The following is a 20,691-nucleotide window of genomic DNA, read 5'->3' as shown; positions in this document are numbered from 1 at the left end:
TCTCTTAATTGCTAATCTCATATGATTTATGTGAAAACATTGTTATATGCCTAGGAATAGCGAACGTGAAACTAGGGTTAACTAGAAAATAGGAAAATTAATGTGTGAGTTGTGTGACGAACCATCAACAAGAGGTTAATTAAATTAGAAATTTGATTAACTACTACAAGTCTTACTTAACCCGAATCAATAAACTAGGAAATTAATTAGTTTAATCACCTGATCACTTCTTAACTTGATTTGTTTTATATGGATTAGTAATAACGAACGTGAGCCTAATCACACTAATCGGTAGCCAATGTTAATTTAGTCATTGCACTTGTCATAAAATCAACCATAGGAATAAACGATTCAAAACCTAAACAAAAATCTTTCCCATTATTGAATTTAGTTGATTCTCATTTGCATAGCTGTTAGTTGCTTAGTTGAGTATTAGTTAAGTACTTAAGTTTTCTAGTCTTACAAAACTAGAGAAAACCCTTTCTTTCTTTTTACTTGTTTTATTTAGATAATATTAGCATTTATTTTAATTGTTTGCCGTTCCCTGTGTTCGATACCCTACTTGATTGAACTATATTACTAATCGATAGGTACACTGCCTTTCGTGTGTTTGTATTTGTGTTTAAGTTAGTAGGATTAAAACTAGTGCATTCAACACACATCAGAAGGCGTGACCGTATACATCATGATTTTATGTTATTGATCTTGGGAAACTCAATTTTGAACAATATTTTGGAAATAATGGTTTTGTAAACGTTTTTATTAGTAAATGGGTTGATTTGAAAAGTTTTAATTGGTTGTGATTTTTAAGATGTTACAAACATAATCAGAATGATCATCTAAACTCTATTAATTCAATAATAGAGAATAAAGTAACAATCTTTAACACATGTGGATCTTGCAATCAAACTTGACAATCCAAATAGAAATTAATAATAATCTCAAAGATTCATCAAATCATAAACACAAAGCAAAGGGTTTTAACACCAAAATTAGAAAGTAAACACATAATGGAATCACAGGGGAATGCTAATCATGGTCAAAACAACAAAGCACATGATATTACACAATAATACGCTCTCTAATCCTTCAAATCTCCGCTCCTGTCAGCTTAGCGGCCTTCCGACCGCCTTCTAGACCCTCAAAACGGTACCTTTGAAGTTATTTGTCGACCAAGGATGGCTATAAGTCGTAATCTTCCTTCTATTTCACCCAAAATTGCCATATATAGCTTTTTAGATCGACTTTAGTATGTTGGGTGTAGTGTAATTACGGTGGGCGTACGGTGTACCATATGGGTGTTTTGATTCGGAACCACCTAGCCTTGTACGCTGGGCGAAATGGGCTTCATCACCCAAATCTTTGTTTTTTTGCATTCCAAGTCCAATTTCTAGCCTTTTCGCTTCTTTTCCGCTCTAGCAACAAAGTGTACCTGGAAAATATAAATTAAAGCATTATAAGTACCTTTTAGTTCTAAATAGCATAAAAACATAGTATAAAATAATAAGAAAAATCATAAATATATGTATAAAATAGACGTTATCACCTTCTGAAGTTGGAAAATGAGATGAAAGCTTTGGATCTTGGACAAAACCACTAGGAAAGACTCATCATTCTTCAAAATGCACCAAAACACACAAAAAGGCTCAAAAGAAGCTCACAAGGGATTAGGGTTTCGAGTTGGCTGCTTGGGAGAGTGGAGCTGAGTATGGGGAGGATCTCAAGGGAGTTAATGTCTTTAAATATAGTCACAACCCTAAAAATTAGGGTTTTGAGTCAGCGCACCTATGCACTGTGTACACAAGGGTACGCTCCGCGTAGGGCTTTAAATGCCCACGTCCACTCTGCTTTCTACACCCTGCGTAGAAAACCACCTATGCACCGCGTGGGACCATATTTGCAAGAATTTTATACTTTTAGCCATTTTAACGACGTAAATTTTCAAACAATTTTTCTCATTTTAAAAACATAATATAACTCATTTCATAATTCTCAAAATCACATATGTCTCAAATGTTAACAAATAAAACGTAAATCCCAGAATCATAAAACAATCTCTCGCCAGTGTGTACAATCATGCCGGTGCCTTGCCGCGATCCTCGGAACTACCTGAAACACATAACATATAACACGGTAAGCATAAAGCTTAGTGAGTTCCCCAAAATACCACATACAACACAATTGCCACTCGAGACTATAACTCTGTAGGACCCTCCGGTCGATGTGTCTCAGTGGGACCCTCCGGTCGATGTGTCTCAGTGGGACCCTCCGGTCCCACAACTCAGTAACTCAATACAGTACACAGTAAGCATATTACAGAATAATAACAAGATATCTCAATACACAACACATACACATAAGACCCTATGGCCACACATAAATTACCACTCAAGGTATGTATAGTGAGAAGACTCACCTCGTAAGCTAACAAGTGAAAACCTCGTACTCGGAAATCCCGAACTCTACCCACCGGTCTAGCCTCCGCCTATCACATAATAATTATCCCTAATTAATATTGGTCCTCAAGAAGCTAGACTCATCCTTGTACACTCACAAAAGGGTAAAAGACCATTTTACCCCTCTAAAGGCTCAATAGTTCACAAATTGACCAAACCCTAAAAGCCAACAAAAGTCAAGGCAGGGAGTACGCTGCGCGTTCCACCTCCCCTACGCTGGGCGTACTCGGCTGCTATACAGAAATCAGAGATGCTCGACCCCTACGATGCACGTACTGGGGTTACACCCAGCGTACGCCCCGGTTTCACACTCCACACGATTTTGGTCTTAATCAGTTAAGACATGGGTTCATATTTCAGATCTGGTCACTCTAATGTCTCTTAATCCATAAAGTCAGTGACTTTAAGCCTTTGCATGGCTGAAAAGGTCACCAACACTCAAAACACACAACCCCTTTTCCTTAAGAAGCTCACAACTCATGCATGGCTCACTCCTAACGTCCAAGATTGGATTTTTATGACTCTATGTCACAATATACACTGAAAAGGGGTAGATCAAGGTCTTTGGAGCTCATTTACTCATAAAGTCTCCACCTTTTGGGACTAAAACCCTAAATACACCAAATGAATGAACCAAAGCAAAGGATAAGAAAGCTTGAAGCTTTATACCTTTTTAGGAAGCCTTTCAAATAGCTAGGCTCAGATCCAAACCCCTGGGCTCTCACTCCTTCTCCTCCAAGCTCTTTCTCCACCTCAAGATCACAAAGATATACTCACAAGCTCCTAAATGCACCTTCCAGCTACAAGGACGAAGATTTAGGGTTTAGAGGATTTGGTGTCTGGGAATGGTGGCCAGAAATGAGGCCATCATGTCCTTTAAATAGGGAGCTTGCCCTCAATTAGGGTTTCATTCTGTGCCTAGTACGCCCAGCGTACTAGGTGGCCTCCGCGTTACAAGCACACATTCGAGTACACTAAGTGTACACCCAAGTACGCCCCGCGTACTCGCTCACCACCCTATTCTCAATTAAGGGCCAAAAATGAACAAGAGCTCAAGATCAGGGTTTTATAGGATATATATGGACTTGGGATGTTACAGCCATAAGTGAAAAGTACCTGAGAAACAGGTGTTACAAACAAAGTCAACTCCTTATAGTTCTACAGCTTCACCTTCTTCTCTCTCCATTTTCTATCATGGGTAAGAACAGTCTTCAGTTGAGGAAGACTGGAGGAGAGTCTAATGAACATGAAGACTCTACTCTTATCAATCACAATCAGAAGGAGAGTTTAATGATCTTGAAGACTCCACTCCTAGCAGATCCATTATGAAGGCGAAGAAGTGTCAAACTAATGTTGAATTAACCATTTCCCATACAAAGAAAAGAGTCACTAAGCCTTTAATTGAGAAAATGTCTAAGGATATAGGGATCTCCATAAAAGAAGCATGGGAAATGGCAAGAAAGCATAACAAAGTGGCTTTAAGAAAGAAATTGGTAAAAATTGGTGAAGTTGGAGCCTTGAAGATAGTAGCCAAAATGGTAATTTTTCTGTTAAAGAAGTAGTTAAGGAACAATGGAACGTGCTTGATCAACACTCCTAGGTGTTATCTATAAGGGAAAAACTACTTTAGATGAACAAAAAAGTTAATATTATATAAGGAGGTTTTTGCTATAAGAAATCATTAAGGTTAGGTGCACAAAGCCTAATAGTTACTCGATCAGTTCATCATACATGACCAAAAAGACACCTCATAGATCTTTGATAGATGGAGTTTTGATCACTAACTTGGTGAGGTATAAGTTAAGTGAATCAGTTGAAGTCATGAAGTTGATTGAGAACTACAGGGGGCTACTTTACAACAAGACGAGAACTTTACTGTCATAACTTATTGTAGAGGGTTGTAACATGGATACTATCAACTTTCACTAGCCCAACTATGATTGATACAAGTTTCACAAACCGTAATGCGAAGATACCATTGCAAATAAAAGTTGAAACAAAATATCCCTTTGATAATGTGAGTCTTACATCAACTAGTGACAACCACATCTTATGTTACTGTTATAACTTATTGTAGAGGGTTGTAACATGGATACCATCAACTTTCACTAGCCCAACTATGATTATACAAGTTTCACAAACCGTAATGTGAAGATACTTTTGCAAATAAAAGTTGAAACAAAATATCCCTCTGATGATGTGAGTCTTACATCAACTAGTGACAACCACATCTTATGTTAAGGTGTCACATCTCTCTTCAAATTAAATGACTCCACAGTCCACACATATCACTTGGTATCTCATTCAGGAGCTAGTATCATGAGGGACCAACACACATATAGTCTAAACGTCTAATCTCATCGAGCCTTCAATTTATGGGGCATGTCAAAGTTAAACATCGACTAGAGTGCTTCTATATATATATATGATGGAATCCTACATCGTTTTTTAAAGAATCTAACGGACAATGTTATCATGGTTAAAGACAGAAGTAAGATCTACACAAGAGGTATATAGAGCTTAATAAAAACCTGGTTGCGAGTAAGAATCAAAAGAGTGACGTGTATGAGATTGAATTGTTGGTTTTTGCCTTAATATAAAACGGGTTACTATTCAAAAAAGACAGTTTTTGCTCCGAGATATCGAGGAAATTTGAAGGAGACGTGTAGTTTTACTAATTTTAATTGTAGAATGCTTAGTCAATGACCACATATCTAGATCCAACTCCTATTCCCATGTGTAGTATATAATTAAATAGAATTTCACCATCCCACCAGATTTGTCCCCACTCAATTGCAGCCATGGCTACCTACCCCAAAACTCAATTTGACCCTTCTAAATCTCACCAACTCTTCCCTTGTATATAACTCATGTTCTTGACCTCTCACAAACACAAACACAAACACAAACACAAACACACCAACCTCGGGTAGTGGTAAAGAAAGAGAGAACAATGGCACTTTCAAACTCCTCCACTCTGTCTTCCAAATCGCTGATTCAAACCTACCTTTCTCCCCACCAATCTCACCAACCAAGTTTCTCTCTCCTTCCAGCCAACAACTCCTACCGGAAACCAAAACCCATCTCCGCCGTACACGCTGCAGAGCCTGCCAAGAGCGTTACGAAAACCCCATCTCCGCCTGCGCCGACACGATGGAGCATTGACAGTTGGAAATCTAAGAAAGCTTTACAGCTTCCGGAATACCCTAATGAAGCCAGTCTCGCCGCTGTTCTTAAAACCCTTGAAGACTTTCCTCCGATCGTGTTCGCCGGGGAGGCCAGACACTTGGAGGAGCGCCTTGCCGATGCCGCCGTGGGGAAGGCGTTCTTGTTGCAAGGAGGTGATTGCGCCGAGAGTTTCAAAGAGTTCAGTGCTAATAATATTCGTGATACTTTCAGATTGCTTCTGCAGATGAGTGTCGTTCTGATGTTTGGTGGACAGATGCCAATAATTAAGGTAACCATGATAATTCATCATCCCTGTTAACACGTTTGCTTTATAATTAATCATGAATCGTACTCTTGAATCTAGCTTATACTTTATGATAAACTGGTTGATTCGTTTTACCTTGTCTTTTTGTGGAATGCAAAACAAATTCTAGTTGATTCCTCTCGATAGATACACTTCTTAACTTTTTGGATTTTTGTATACTCTTGCACATGTTATTTTTAAAAAATTAGGCTCTAATCTCTACAAATTTGTTTGGAATAATGTGACAAACTATCAATCAAGATTCAGAAGCTTTTTGTTAAAGGGTTTATTTGTTCCATTGTGAAATTTCATATATTTTGTTGTGGTGATACATAGACATGACAAGTTTATTGAAACAATTTCATTAAAGATTAACCACGTTTCACAATAGTTTTTTGATAAAAAACTTGTCATTTAAATGAGATTGAAGTTGTGTAATATAATCTTTACATGATGAATTGCTTTTTTTTTCTTTTAGGTTGGAAGAATGGCTGGTCAGTTTGCAAAGCCAAGATCAGATGCATATGAGGAGAAAGATGGGGTAAAGCTTCCAAGTTACAAAGGGGACAACATCAATGGTGATGCTTTTAATGAGAAATCAAGAATTCCAGACCCTGAAAGAATGATTAGAGCATATTGTCAAGCTGCAGCTACTCTTAATCTTCTTAGGGCATTTGCCACTGGAGGTTATGCTGCAATGCAAAGAGTCACTCAGTGGAATCTTGATTTTGTTGCAAATAGTGAACAGGGTGACAGGTATGCAAAAGAGAAAATAGTAAATTGCTTTTAGTTAATTTAAGGGTTAAATATGGATTTATGCAACAAAGTTTCAGTTTTTTCTCAGTTTATGCAACAAAGTTTCACCTTTTTCTCAATTTATGCAACAAAGTTCCACCTTTTTCTCAATTTATGCAACAAAGTTTCAGTTTTTTCTCAGTTTATGCAACAAAGTTTCACCTTTTTCTCAATTTATGTAACAAAGTTCCACCTTTTTCTCAATTTATGCAACAAAGTTTCACTCTTTTCTCAATTTATGCAACAAAGTTTCACTCTTTTCACAATTTATGCAACAAAGTTTCACTCTTTTCTCAATTTATGCAACAAAGTTGTTTTATTTTATACAAAATATGCAATGGCATTTCATTTAAGGACCAAAAGATGCAGCATTGTAACCAGGAACTCGAAAAATATTGCATCTTTTGACCCTAAAAAATGAAACGGTGTTGCATATATTTTTATCAAAAACCAATTTATTGCACAAATTGGGAGAAAGTGAAACTTTGATGAATAAATGTGCATTTAACCCTTAGTTTATTTCATTTTCATATGTCTTTAATCATTGTTTGGTATTCTAATTGTACTCCCTCATTTACATTTTGATTTTTGAGGTCCTAAACTTGTTGCTAAATATTGGACAAAATCCACATTAGGTTACTTTTTTCCAACCCATTACATGGGTTTTCATTGCAAACAAATTAAAATAAAACTCGTTATAAGGAAATGTAAGTGGCACAATTGTCCAAAATTGCTCATTCTTGGAAAGATATTTTCTTTGGCTTTTTAACAAAAGCAACCATTAAACTTTTTAAACTTTCTTGTTATCAAGAACATTTACATCGATTTCATTGCAATAATTAGGTGAATTTTTCAAAGTGCAAAAATACACAAATAAATGAAAGTAAAGTACATTGCTATTTTTTTGTTGAAATAAAATAGGTATCAGGAGCTTGCACACCGTGTGGATGAGGCCTTGGGATTTATGTCTGCTGCTGGTTTGACCATTGACCACCCTATCATGGCAACAACCGATTTTTGGACATCTCATGAATGTTTGCTTTTGCCTTATGAACAATCGCTGACTAGGCTTGATACTACTTCTGGCCTTTACTATGATTGCTCGGCCCATATGGTTTGGGTTGGGGAACGTACCCGCCAGCTGGACGGGGCCCACGTTGAGTTCCTACGTGGCGTTGCTAATCCACTTGGCATTAAGGTATTGGATATTCAATATTGCTAATCATATATCTATCTCCTTATTTAGACATGAATGTCGAACAAACCCTTTTAATTTTTAAGGCTGAAATATAAAAATGTTTTTATCCCTTGATACCTTGGTTTTGATAGGGGTAAAACCGTAAAATAAAAGCTAGTTTCATTTTATCAATTTAGCTACTCAACTATTGTTGTAATAATAGTTTAGTAGCTACATAGATAAAACACAAGTATGTTGGGCTTTTTTGTATTTTTAATTATATCAAACTTTACCTCGATGTAGTCAATAACTATTTTTTGTAGTGAATAGTGATTAAGTCTTCGTTCTTCTTTTGATTGTTTAAAAGTGACTTTTTTTTTAGTTATCAGGTATTTTAAAAAAGGCAAAAAGGCAAAAAGTACTTTCACCATATTATCGATTTAAGCTAGTCACCTATTTTTTGTTTTTTATTGTTACAATAAAATTTCGGTTGATAAAATAATGAAAGCACTATATTGTGCTTCTCTATTTTGCCAGATTATCAAACTTTAAATGATCAAATGGTAAAAATACAAGTGCTTATTTGTTGTCAAGTGTACGTTTTTTGGTATTTTACAAATTTGGTGTCTAAAAATATAATTTTTTTTTTCTTTCAGGTGAGTCAAAAGATGGATCCAAATGAGCTAGTTAAGCTTGTTGACATACTAAACCCTAATAACAAACCAGGAAGAATTACAGTTATTGTAAGAATGGGAGCTGAAAACATGAGAGTGAAGCTTTCACCATTGATAAAAGCAGTGAGACAAGCTGGACAAGTTGTGACTTGGGTTTGTGATCCAATGCATGGAAACACCATAAAAGCTCCATCTGGCCTTAAAACACGCCCCTTTGATTCCATTTTGGTAACAATTCTCATCATTTTATAAATTTTAATCACTATTAATAATTGTTTTTAAGTGAAAAACAGTATACGAATAGGTATGAATATAATCATGTTACTACTACACTTGTATTTTTAAATAGGGAAATCTCTGATAAAGTCTCAATATTTTGGGCGAGTTTACGGTTTAATCTCAACATTTGTTTTTTGAGTAGAAAAGTCCCGATTATCTAAATTTATACGATAATCTGTCATTTTCTGTTGAGAAAAATAAGGACTATTTCGTTAATTTGGGCAAAGTATAAAATAATCGAGACTTTTCTATTCAAAAAATAAAAATTGGGACTAAACTTTAAACTAACCCAAAATATTGGGACTTTATCTGAGATTTCGCAAGAAAAAATGAAATTGATTTGTAGTTTTGCTAAGAATTTGTTTTAAAATCAAAGATTAAGCTCATAAAACACCTTATATTTTGATTTTTTTCCGGACTAAACCTCAAATTTATTTATTTTGCCTGAAAAAGAAAGACTTCGTATTTTTTTCATTTTTTTCCGATCCGGTCCTTTTAGTCATTTTTTTTCCAAAATAATTGTAAAATGTGATATTTTTTTTTTTGAGAAAAACTATAAAAGTTGAGGGTTTATTTGGAAGTAGTTAGAAGGTTCAAGGTTTATTTCAGAAAAAAGACAAAGATGAGGTTTTTTTGGAAAAAATGAAAAAATACAAGGTCTTTTTCAGGCAAAAAATAAATTTGTGGTTTAATTGGAAAAAACATAAAATATAAGGTCTTTTATGAGATTAACACCTAAAATCAAAGCAGTGACTTTCTGGTCAACAAGGAGTCAAGGAGTAACCTTCTGGGAAATGGAATATTAAAGATGAAAATGACCTTTTGTGGATTTTCTTTATTGTTTCATATATAAGGGGTAAAATTGGTATTATTATTAAAGGAGATGGGAATTTGATAAGCTCTATGAAAAAAAAATCAAGGGTATATTCTTGATACTTGATAGGATATCTAAATTCCTTGAATGGAGCCTGAATTCTTTGTTGCTTTATGTCAAAGTAAGACTGAAAAGTCAAAAAGACTATTATGTCCTTTCCCACTACTAGTGTTGGTAGTTGGCAACTTGGCGTATAAACTAAGATAAAACAAAGAGAAGTACACTTGTGTTTTCCTCATTTTTTGTCGATTTAGCACTTTACCTATTTTCTTTAGTAATAAATCCATTGTACGTTTTTTGACCAATTAAAAAACCATTTTTCCTTGTTACCTAATTCTGATATTTTTGACCAATTAAAAAACCACAAACTATTTTCATCATTTTATCGATTTAGTTATCAAGTCAAAAATGTAACGATTTTTTTTTTTTTTTTTTTTGTGGAAACAGGCGGAAGTGAGAGCTTTCTTTGATGTTCATGAGCAAGAAGGGAGCCATCCAGGTGGCATTCATTTGGAGATGACAGGTCAGAATGTGACAGAGTGTGTTGGTGGGTCCCGCACAGTGACATTTGATGATTTAAGCTCAAGATACCACACACATTGTGACCCAAGGCTAAATGCTTCTCAATCCCTTGAGTTATCTTTCATCATTGCAGAAAGGCTAAGGAAGAGAAGAATGGGATCCCAAAACTCTCTTTCTTTGAAGTTTTAAAAAATTTTGTGTTTGTTTGTTCAAGTTTGTGGGGTTTTTATGTTGACATGTAGTTAAATTTTGGAAACAATAATAAATTATGACTTATGAGATTGCTTTCAATAAAATGGTTTTAAGTGGCTTATTTATTTAAATTTTGGAATAGTTGCTCGTTCACTTTTATTTAGGGTTAAACATAAGAAAGTGTTAATGTCGTAAATGACAACTGATAATATTTAATTTGCTGTTTAGGTCATTTGTCTTTTTAATTGTATCGGATAGTTTATATTTTGGGTTAAGATTATACCATTGGTGTGGATATTAAAAGAGTTATTATGTTATATTGGATACTATAGCGTCACATAGATATAAATGAACAAATTGTAACTTTCTGGATTAAGTCCACATTAAATTTAGTAAAAAATTATAATGTTAAAATCCATTTAATTGTAACTTTCTGGATGAAGTCCACATTAAATTTAGTAAAAAATTATAATGTTAAAATCCATTTTAATAGGTAATAAAAACCCAAAAAACCATTTTTCCTAGTTACCCAATTCTGATATTAGGGCGACAAAAAAAAACACAACATGCTTTTCATATTTTATCGTTTTAACTACTAAACTCTTATTATAAAAGTAACAAATAATAATAATATTTTATTGGCTAAATTCGATATAATGAGTTAGTGTTGGTGAAAAGTTAGGACTAACTTTCACTTTTGTATTAACTTGTTATATAGTAAAAACGAAACAACACTGTATTATTAAATTATGGAATGTAATGATTCTATCTGGATTAAGTAAAAACGAAACAACACTGTCCATATAAAATTTAGTACCAAATTATACGGTTAAAATCCATCTAGGTAATAAAAACACAAAAGATTATTTAATGATGAGTCATGAGTGATCTAAAGAACAAATTAAACTCTAAATTTTAAAAAATTATTGGTTTTTATTTTATGACATTAACGATGTATTTTTGTTGATTTTTAATATAGGATTATATTTTACTTTTTTTCTATTATGATATTGGGTTTTGAAACATATAATACATAATAGCAATATTATTTAAATCTAAAATAATTTTATATTTTTATTGTCGTTATTAGGTGGAATTTTTTAAGGCTGATATTTGAGAAACAATATATTAAAAATATAATATTATAAGTTCGAGTAGATTTTTCAATGAATGATATCAATATTATAATAGAATGAGTTAGAAATTGGATATTATGTGATGACAATGGTTTATTAGGAATAGGTGGGCAGCACACATCAATTTTATGGGCCTATTCAAAAAGGTGTTGGGCTACGGAGACCGAATGTCTTTTTGGCATGATAGTGACTGCTCAACAGAATGGGGGCCCCTTTATCAGCAAACTAGGCGTATTTTGCCATTTTGGTGCGTTGTGCGTATCACAAATATACAATTAAATAATTATTAAGAAATATTTAATAAATATTATAAAATTTATGTTTCTATCAATATTTTTTGGTCACTTTAAAAATATAGTATTAATTTACGCTAAAAATTCAATTCATAAATATTTATATAGGATCCGGTTCTGGTGAAAACATTTTTTCAGTGAGGAAATCTTAAAAAAATTGAAAAAAATATAAAACATAAAATCGAGCATGGTACTATATCGGAGAGAAAAAAATTTAGAAAAAAAAATTTGGATCATTAAAATTGAATCATGAATCATAAAAAGTGAATCATAGATCATAAAAATGATTCATGCTTCAATTTAATGATCCAAAATTTTATTTCCAATTTTTTTTCTCCGATATAGTACTATGCTCGATTTTATGATTTGTATTTTTTTTTCAATTTTTTAAGGTGTCCTTACGAGTCCTCATCGAAAAAAGAGTTTTCACCCGATCATATCTCTATTTATATAAACCTAATTTACAAAACAATAAAAAAACAATGTATTAGTGTTTTCATGTTATCTAATCTAATTCAAACCTTATTTAGACTTTGATTTTATAGTGTACCATAAATATTATGAGTCTGCTATCCAATTTGATTAAAATATCTATAAAACTTTGTTTTTATAAAGATGGTATGGCTTGCTGATTTTTTACATAGCATCCAACTTGAAGTTCCTTTGAATAGAGATATGCTCAATTTTGTTTTATACCTCTGTATTTTGGAATATCTAGGAGTGTAACTTTATAGCAATGTCTTCGAAATACCATAGAATGCTCGTGGGAGTGTAAAAAAGTTAACTAAAAAGAATTTGAATGGTCATAAATTAATCAAGGGTTTAGGTCACTTACCTTTTGGTTTATGCTCATTTAGTCATTTAACTCTTTTTAAATTATAAAATATCTTCAAACTTTTAGTTTTGTGTTCATTTAGTCATTTAACTTTTGGTTTGGTTACTTAATTTTTGGATTTGTGTTCATTTAGTCACCTAACTTTTAAAATTATGCTCATTTAGTCACTAAATTTTTAAATTTTTTAAGGTTTAGTGACTAAATGAGCACAAATTTAAAAGTTAGGTGACCAAACCAAAAGTTAAGTGACTAAATGAGCATAAAGCCAAAAGTTTGATGACCTTTTAAAACTAAAAAAGAGTTAACTGACCAAATGAGCACAAAACCAAAAGTTAAGTGACCAAAAATAACCTAAACCCATTAATCAAATATATTAAAATTTTTAGATTATTTTAATTTATTTAAAAAATCGTATCTTTAAAATGACCCTTGACGTCCATTTATTAATCCTCGAGAAATTTTCTCTCATCTAATTAATCACCTGAGCATTTGGAACGAATCAGGCCGGTTTTTGGACCAAACCAGTTTGGTAGATATTGTGGACTTTAGACCAGACCTGTTGAGGCCAGTCTAGGTCCGAGCTTTCTTTTTCTTTTACTCATTGGACCGGTACGACTGGTTTTTGGACCAGACCGGTTTGACATATATTGTGGACCTTAGACCGGACCTGTTGAGGCCGGTCCAGGTTCGAGTTTTCTTTTTATTGTACTCATTGGACCGGTACAACTTTAAATGCATATGTACAACTCGTTGAAGCCCTACCGAAAGCTAATTTATCTATTACAACTATAGAGTGATATATTGTACAAGGCTTGTATATATAAAAGAATTCACAATTTGTGTTTCGGAAATTGACTTATTAAGGTAATTAACTTTTCGGTTTGTTCACATCTGGGTAATTATCTTTTTTTTTTGTACACATCTACGTAACGAACTTTTTGGAAGTGTTCACATATGACCATTATGACCGGCTATAACAGGTTACATCCGGGCATAATGGTCATATGTGAACACTTCCAAAAAGTTCGTTATCTAGATGTGTACAAAAAATTAGTTATCTGGATGTGAACAAACCGAAAAGTTAATTAGCCTGATAAGTCATTTTTTTTATTTTACCTTCTAATTTTGATTTGGTATAAAATATAACCTAAATGGTAAATATTTTTAAAACCACACCATTTTCGTAATGTAACATACACGTTCAGTTATCGTGTTTTGTTTAAAAATGAATATTATTATTAAATATATGAATTCGAGTGTTGAGTTCTAACAAGATAGTTTTATGAGATTTAAAGTAAAACTATGTTTAGAAACATTCGGGAAGTATGGGAAGTCTTATGAGATTGCAATCAAAAGTCAAATATTGAAATTAACGAAAATGTAAAATTTAAGTTGGAAATAAGTAAAAATAATGTTATTGAAAGTTGTAAATTATCTCATTAGAAACGTTTAGTCGAAAACCTCACTAAAATCCGAGTTATAACGAAGAAGTTATGACTTATTGAAGTTTCGCGATAGAACCGGCACGACGCCATATGACGTAAAAAGTGAGTTTACGATAAACTACTTTTTAGCCTTAGTGATCTAAATGAAAATCGTAGTATTTGTTAAACCGAGAATTTTCATAAAAAGAACGTCCAAATCTGACTTCGTATGAGGAAGTTATGATTTTTCTAAGAATCGGCATAGCAGTACACAACCCCATACTCGAAATAAAGATCGAGTGATTTTTAGCCGACACAACCTAAACGAGAATCGAAGATCTCGTCAATAGTAGTACAACGGTAAAAAGACAAACGAAAATGGACGTCGGGATGAAGAAGTTATGAATTTTTAACGGACTTTTCCTATCCCGGCTTGTTAAAAATATAACTTTAAAAATAAAGTCAAAATTAGCCGACAGAGTCTAAACGAAAGTTGTAGAGCATAATTTCACCTACGCGTGGATATAAAGAACGCCAAAAACGGAGTTCGTATGCGAAAGTTGTAACACCCCGTTTATTTAATAAATAAATAGACGAAATTAATGAATGAATCGTAGCCCTAAAATTAATAATTATATAGCAAGGTGTTGGTTTTGGGAAGCCAAATGCCATAAGTTGGATTATTCAGGGGTCAAAGTATAAATTCGAGATTTATTTTGTAAATATTTTAGAAGACAGGGGGATGTTTGGTAAGTATTAGACCAAATATGAAATGATTTATGAAAACAGGGGCTAAAGAGTTAATTATGGACCTCATTTGAAAATAATTGTAGAGGGAGGGGCCACTTAGTAAAATATGGGACTTAATTTGTAATGGATTTTCATGGATGGGGTTGAAATGGTAATATATGGACTAAGTTTGAAAAGAAAAAGGGAAGGGAGGGACTGTTGTTGTCATTATGGCAAAGTTTTAGAATGGTGTCGGGTATTTAAAGGTTCCACAAACCCTAACCCTAATCAATCATTTGCAGCCGCATCCCTCCACCCTTATGTCTCCCACCGACGACCAAGGGCAGTCCTCCACCACCAAAGAAGCCCTCCTCAGCCACCCCTTTTTGGCATCACCGAGTCCGACAGCCCAGTCCGCCTGTTGCCTCGTCAACAGACGCCGTAGAACCACCAGAAGCGCCGCCGTTGCATTCCTTCCTTTGTCGACGAGGACTACCCTTGGTCGTCGGGGCCGTGGCCAGTTAGTGGACGTGATCTGTTGCTGTTTCCGTTCACTAGTCGGAGTCATGACCTCTTTTCCTTCCCCGTTCTTCTTCTGTTACGTTGACACAGGTTCGGCGCCGCCGCTTGTGCAATACGTTGCTGCTCCGGTCACCGTTTGCCACCCGAGAGGCGGTCGAGTTCGTGTTTCACGTGGGTTCAAGGGCGTTGCTGTTTCAGATTTGTGTGGTGTGTGTTGCTGCTTGACGGGGAACCGAGAGAAACCACCGCCACCACCGTGAGGTGGTGGCTGCCATCCCAAAACTGTTGATGTCACCGCTGTGAGCCACCAGGTGGGTGGCTGGACCTTTTGAGCAAATCAAAAACGTGTGTGGGTGTACTTATGTCGAGTAGGTGTTGTGTGTAGGGCTGTTTGGCCGGAAACTGCAAGAACAGCCACCACCACCACCGTGAGGTGGTGGCTGCCACCATGTACCACCGTGTGTGGTTGTATTTTAGTGTCTGTGTGTGCATGCCCATTTGGTATTTTTCATTGTAATACTGTAACCGGAGTTGTAATAATGAAAAGAAAACTGAAAACCACCACCGTAGGGTGGTTGCTGCCGCTTCCGGTCGCCGTGTCTGGTGGCGGTGTGCCTCGTTTGTATTGTGACTCGTTTGGGATGTTTGGACAAAGGGACTAAAACCCTAATGAGCCTAATGAACCTTAATTGATCAAAAGACCTAGCTATTGGGCCTATTGGGCTAAGATAGGGTTGGAAACCTCAATTAGGGTTTAGAAAACCCTAATATTGGATTTATGGGCTTTGGACTTATTGGGACCCACTTTTGGGCCATTGGAATGGAGTTGTGAATTACACCCAATCACACCATATGACTTATCTAGTAGAGTGATTTTCTTAATGGATTAAGTCCTTAATGGGTTAACTGAGAAACACTTAACCCTAATTGTCATTTTATGTGAAACCCTAATTTCACTTGGGCTTTATGTTGGGCCTTTCTACTGGGCTTTGGTGATTGGGCCAATATTAGGCCATCCAAGAACAATCAAATGGACTAGAATAATTTAATGGGCTTTAGGGTAAGGCCCATGTAAGGGGTTTGGGCCCAATTTGGAAAATTGGGCCATAGATGGGCCATAGTTTGGGCCTTATGATCATGAGATTTTGGACCTTGGAGTGTGAGTTGGACCTTGGGCTTGGAACCCAATTATTAATTGGGTATTGTTTGATGTTGGCAGTTCGGGAACCTGTCAACCAACAGCTGGAGTTGCATCCGCGGGACTTCAGCAGTGTGAGGTGAGTTTTCTAACCATACCCATGGGTCTAAGGCACCAAGGCCGGCCCATTATGTGACTATGGTTTATGTGTTAGTCATTTATGTGATTTGATATGCTATGTGATTGTGTGTTATTGCATGGAAGACCCGAGGGGAGCCCGTGGCATTGGATGTAAGACCATGTGGGGGTAGCCCATGACATTCCTAGGTAAAGACCATGTGGGGTAGCCCATGGCACAAAGGTGTAAGACCCTGGGGGAGCCCATGGCATCCTTATAGGTTTATGTATGCATGGTTTATATGATTGATATGGTTTATGTAGCTGTTATAACTAGTATGGATTATGTGGTTATGTGGATTGTGTGGGGTATGCTCTGGGGAACTCACTAAGCTTCGTTTTACAGTTTTGGTTTATTGTTTCAGGTATCATCGGTTTGGAAAAGAAGGGCCCGGATTGATCGCAGTGCACACACCCATATTTTCCGCATTGAATGATTTTGGGATGGACTCTGATAAATGTTTTAATTAATAATGTTTTGGATGTTTGGAAATAATGATATCTATGTTTTGACTATATTAAAAACAAAATTTTTACCCTTGATTTTTGGGTCGTTACAAGTTGGTATCAAAGCCTTGGTTTGAGGGATTCAGACATGCTTTCAGGTGTGTCTGAACTCAAACCGAGGATCTGTAAAGTTTTCAAACGAAAAATGTTTTAAGTAAAGAATTTATAAGACAAGAAAGGGTGTGGTGCATGCAATCAGCCGAGCTCAAGTAAGTTTCCCCAGAATACCCATATATGTTATCTGTTATGACTTGGTTTATGAATCTGTGAATCGCATGCTAGCTAAGGCTAAGGGAGATGCCTGTATATGTTGTATGAGCTGGTAGACTTACATGCTAGTGTTGAGTAGTCAGCAATAGATTGGCCTGATATGTGATGCTTGTAGCCTTTGGAATATTTGATGCCATGCTAGAATGAGAATGATTATTGGTATTAGTAACTGCTACGTGTATGCTTTTAAAATTATATACGGTTAGGATCTTATGGCCTTAGAATAATTGATTTGGCCTTATTTCCTGTTCCTTGTTTGGTTGTGGTCCTAGGGTAGAGTCGATTATTCGACAGTCTATTAGATCCTGTTCTGTATATAATTTGCATGCATAAGGCAGCCGACAGTGAGGATGGATGGATATGGATAGCGTGAGTTGCGATATGTGGGCGGAATGTTCTATGGCAGTTCTTTGGATCGTAGTGCTACCGCACGAATGCTGCTTGCTTTGTGCTTTGTGGAACTCTTGAGTGATGGGAGTCAGCTACTAAGTGGATATGACGATATCCAGGAGGTGGATGGCTGGCATCATGGGGAGTTCCTTAGCAGCTGATGGCAGGGCGAGGTTGGGAACCTAGGAAAGCCTAGGATATGATTCAGTGGGTTAGTAGTGAGGATTAGTGATACTTGGGTGTACCAGTTTGAGGAAGTGACTTGGAGGATTCGGGAGGATTGTTGAGGAAAGTATGGATAGGTGTGGAAGGTAGTATTGGGCCCGTATTACTGAAAGCATAGTATCCATACTCGAATCAGTAAGAGTCTTGGAGAATCCGAGAAGCTTCGGGGAGGAGTTAGTGACCCGGTTTAGGGACAAAGGATGTCCCAGTTGTTGCAGCTTAGTCATTGGCCAGTGAGCTAGTGAGCGTGACAGGGTGTCAGACCCTGGAGGATATGACTTTTAAGTCCGAGGATGCGAGATCGATTTGGAGCACTTTGAGAAGAGAGGTTTGTGCCAGGTGCGTATAGTAGAGGGTCCTGGGAAGAGACCCATGTATTCTGATCATCGGGTGAAAGGCAAGCAGGGCCGGAGTCAGGGCAGCACGTACGGAAAAGTGCACAAGGGAGTTTGTCGCTCAAAGGGTTTAGGCTGCTACAGGGTAGCGGGGTTTGTCATGTCAGCAGAAGGTGATCAGGATTCCTCCAAATGTTGCGGGTTTGTCATCTTCTACTACTATTAGATGGATGTTGGGAATACGTATCGCTTTGGAATTGTGAGTGAGTTTGGATAAGTCAGATCTCGGGTTGGTTTTCTGCCAGTGTTTGGGTTATCAAGGATCATGTATGCCATCCTGCATGCGGAAAAGTCCTTGATGAACCCACAGAGGGACACATCTTGCGGAGTGGGTTCCGTGCGTACCGTTATCATTCCGGATCTTTGTCGGGATCTATGCAGGAGTATTATTTAGAGGATACTCGATCAGGGTTAGAGTGATAGTTCTCCAGTGAAGTCAACCTTCAGTGGTCCTATCATGGTTCAGGTATGGTCGAAAATTGTCTATGGATGAACTTTGGAGTTCAAGGCACTACCGTTGCCAGGGGATGACTGGTAGTATGAAAATGGTAGTGTTAGTTGGTCATTCAATGTTCAAGAAAATTGCATTTTTGCATGGGTTGTGTTCGGTTAGAGTTCAGTGATACTGCAAGAATGAAAGTGGGAACAAGGACTCGTCAACCAGGCTGAAGATTAAGGCCTCCAGTTGTCAGCATGGGGAATGGATTGAAGGGTCAGACTAGACCAGATTTCAAGAGTACTCATCAAGATTTCCAAAGACGGGCGCTCTCAAGGTTTAACTGGTAATTGATCGTTAGCATTGGTAAGCTCAGATTATCGGCAGTGGACTATTAGGAAGTAAGAAGGATTGGGAGTCCTTCAATTCTCACGTACCGTGAAGACTTAGTCGAATCTAAGTGGGGGAGAGAATTTTTGTAAACTTCACCAAATGTGAGTTCCGGTTGCGCGAGGTGCAATCTCTTGGGCACCTTGTCAACCAGAAGGGTATTCTAGTCGATCCGGCCAAAATAGAGGCCGTGATGCAGTGGACGATTCCGAGGTCTCCAACTGAGATTCGGAGTTTCCTGGGTCTAGCGGGTTATTAACAGAGATGTATACGGGACTTCTCCGAGATTGCAGTTCCTTTGACCCGACTGACCAAGAAGTCGGTGGCCTTTTGCTGGTGGGCCTGAGCAGCAGGCAACCTTCGAGACTCTCAGACAGCGGTTGTGCGATGTAACATCCTAAAAAAATTTAAGACTGTGTTCTTAAATTAATAAATTAAATAAATTAAAATTGATTTATATGGTTAAATCATCAAGGGATAATCATATCATTAGTTGATATGAAGTTTGGAAGTTTAGAAGTGAAAATAATAACATTTTAAAAGTTAAAGGACTAAAAGTGCCAAGTTGGAAAAGTAAGTTGACCTAAGGGGCTAACTAAAGTAATGTGATGGACTAAAAAGGTTACATAATGCATGGATGAGGGCTTATTATGTCAAAACCTAAGTTAAAATCACAAATATTGAGGTTTAGTGAGTTTTGGATAAAAGGAGCAAATTAGAGGGACCAAACGTGAAAATTCTGAAATAAATGTGCACTCTCTTCATTTCCGGCCAAGGCATAACGTAGAGAGAAGAAAGGAGACTATGAAATGGCGATTCAAACATAAGAAAAACCCTAGGATTCAATCTCAAGCTTTCTTGGTTCATTTGGTGCAAGTTGTGAAGAAATCAAGTGATTTAAGGTATATTTTCTTCCTCCCTTAGTGTATAATTCGAGTTTTATCTATGGATTGGATGTTATATACGATTTTCATCTCATTTTATGGTTAGGGTTTGGTTTTCTAACCTCCCTTGAGTTGATTTGATGATCCCAATCTCAATCCAATCACCCCATTGATGGATTTGAGGACTTGGGTGAAAATCATCATGAACCCTAGAAATTCAAATTGGGGATTTCAGGTTTATATGTTAGATTGTAATGGATTCAATGACCTAGATGATGTTTAGAAGCAATAAATCCAATTGTGTGACAACCCGGAATTTCTATTCTGTACAACCATTCACTTCAATAGAAGTCAGAATTGTTCCTGCTAACTTTCAAGCTTTTTGGAGTCAGTTTGAGTGTTTTAAAGTTAGTACTTCAAGAGATAACTGGAGAGAGGATACTCTAGGGTTTATTGTGCATCAATAAAGTCTCAAAAACTCCAAGAGTTTGGAGTTTAC

General features: G+C 36.3%; 1 protein-coding gene across 1 annotated transcript; it reads left to right on the top strand.

Annotated features, from left to right (window-relative positions):
- Window positions 1-5,259: 5,259 nt before the first annotated feature.
- Window positions 5,260-10,572, top strand: LOC145117323 (phospho-2-dehydro-3-deoxyheptonate aldolase 2, chloroplastic-like). The gene is made up of 5 exons (XM_079053623.1): window positions 5,260-5,913; window positions 6,407-6,684; window positions 7,645-7,921; window positions 8,557-8,802; window positions 10,175-10,572. The coding sequence occupies exons 1-5, from the start codon at window positions 5,410-5,412 to the stop codon at window positions 10,436-10,438; spliced, it is 1,569 nt and encodes a 522-aa protein (XP_078909749.1). The 5' UTR covers window positions 5,260-5,409; the 3' UTR covers window positions 10,439-10,572.
- The last annotated feature ends 10,119 nt before the right edge of the window (window positions 10,573-20,691 follow it).

The sequence above is a fragment of the Lactuca virosa genome, chromosome 5 (assembly GCF_052849685.1).
Source record: "Lactuca virosa cultivar CGN04683 chromosome 5, Lactuca_virosa_CGN04683_v6, whole genome shotgun sequence".
Lineage (NCBI taxonomy): Eukaryota > Viridiplantae > Streptophyta > Magnoliopsida > Asterales > Asteraceae > Lactuca > Lactuca virosa.
Note: the sequence above shows the minus strand (reverse complement) of the source record. Positions and strands in the feature narration are given on the sequence as shown.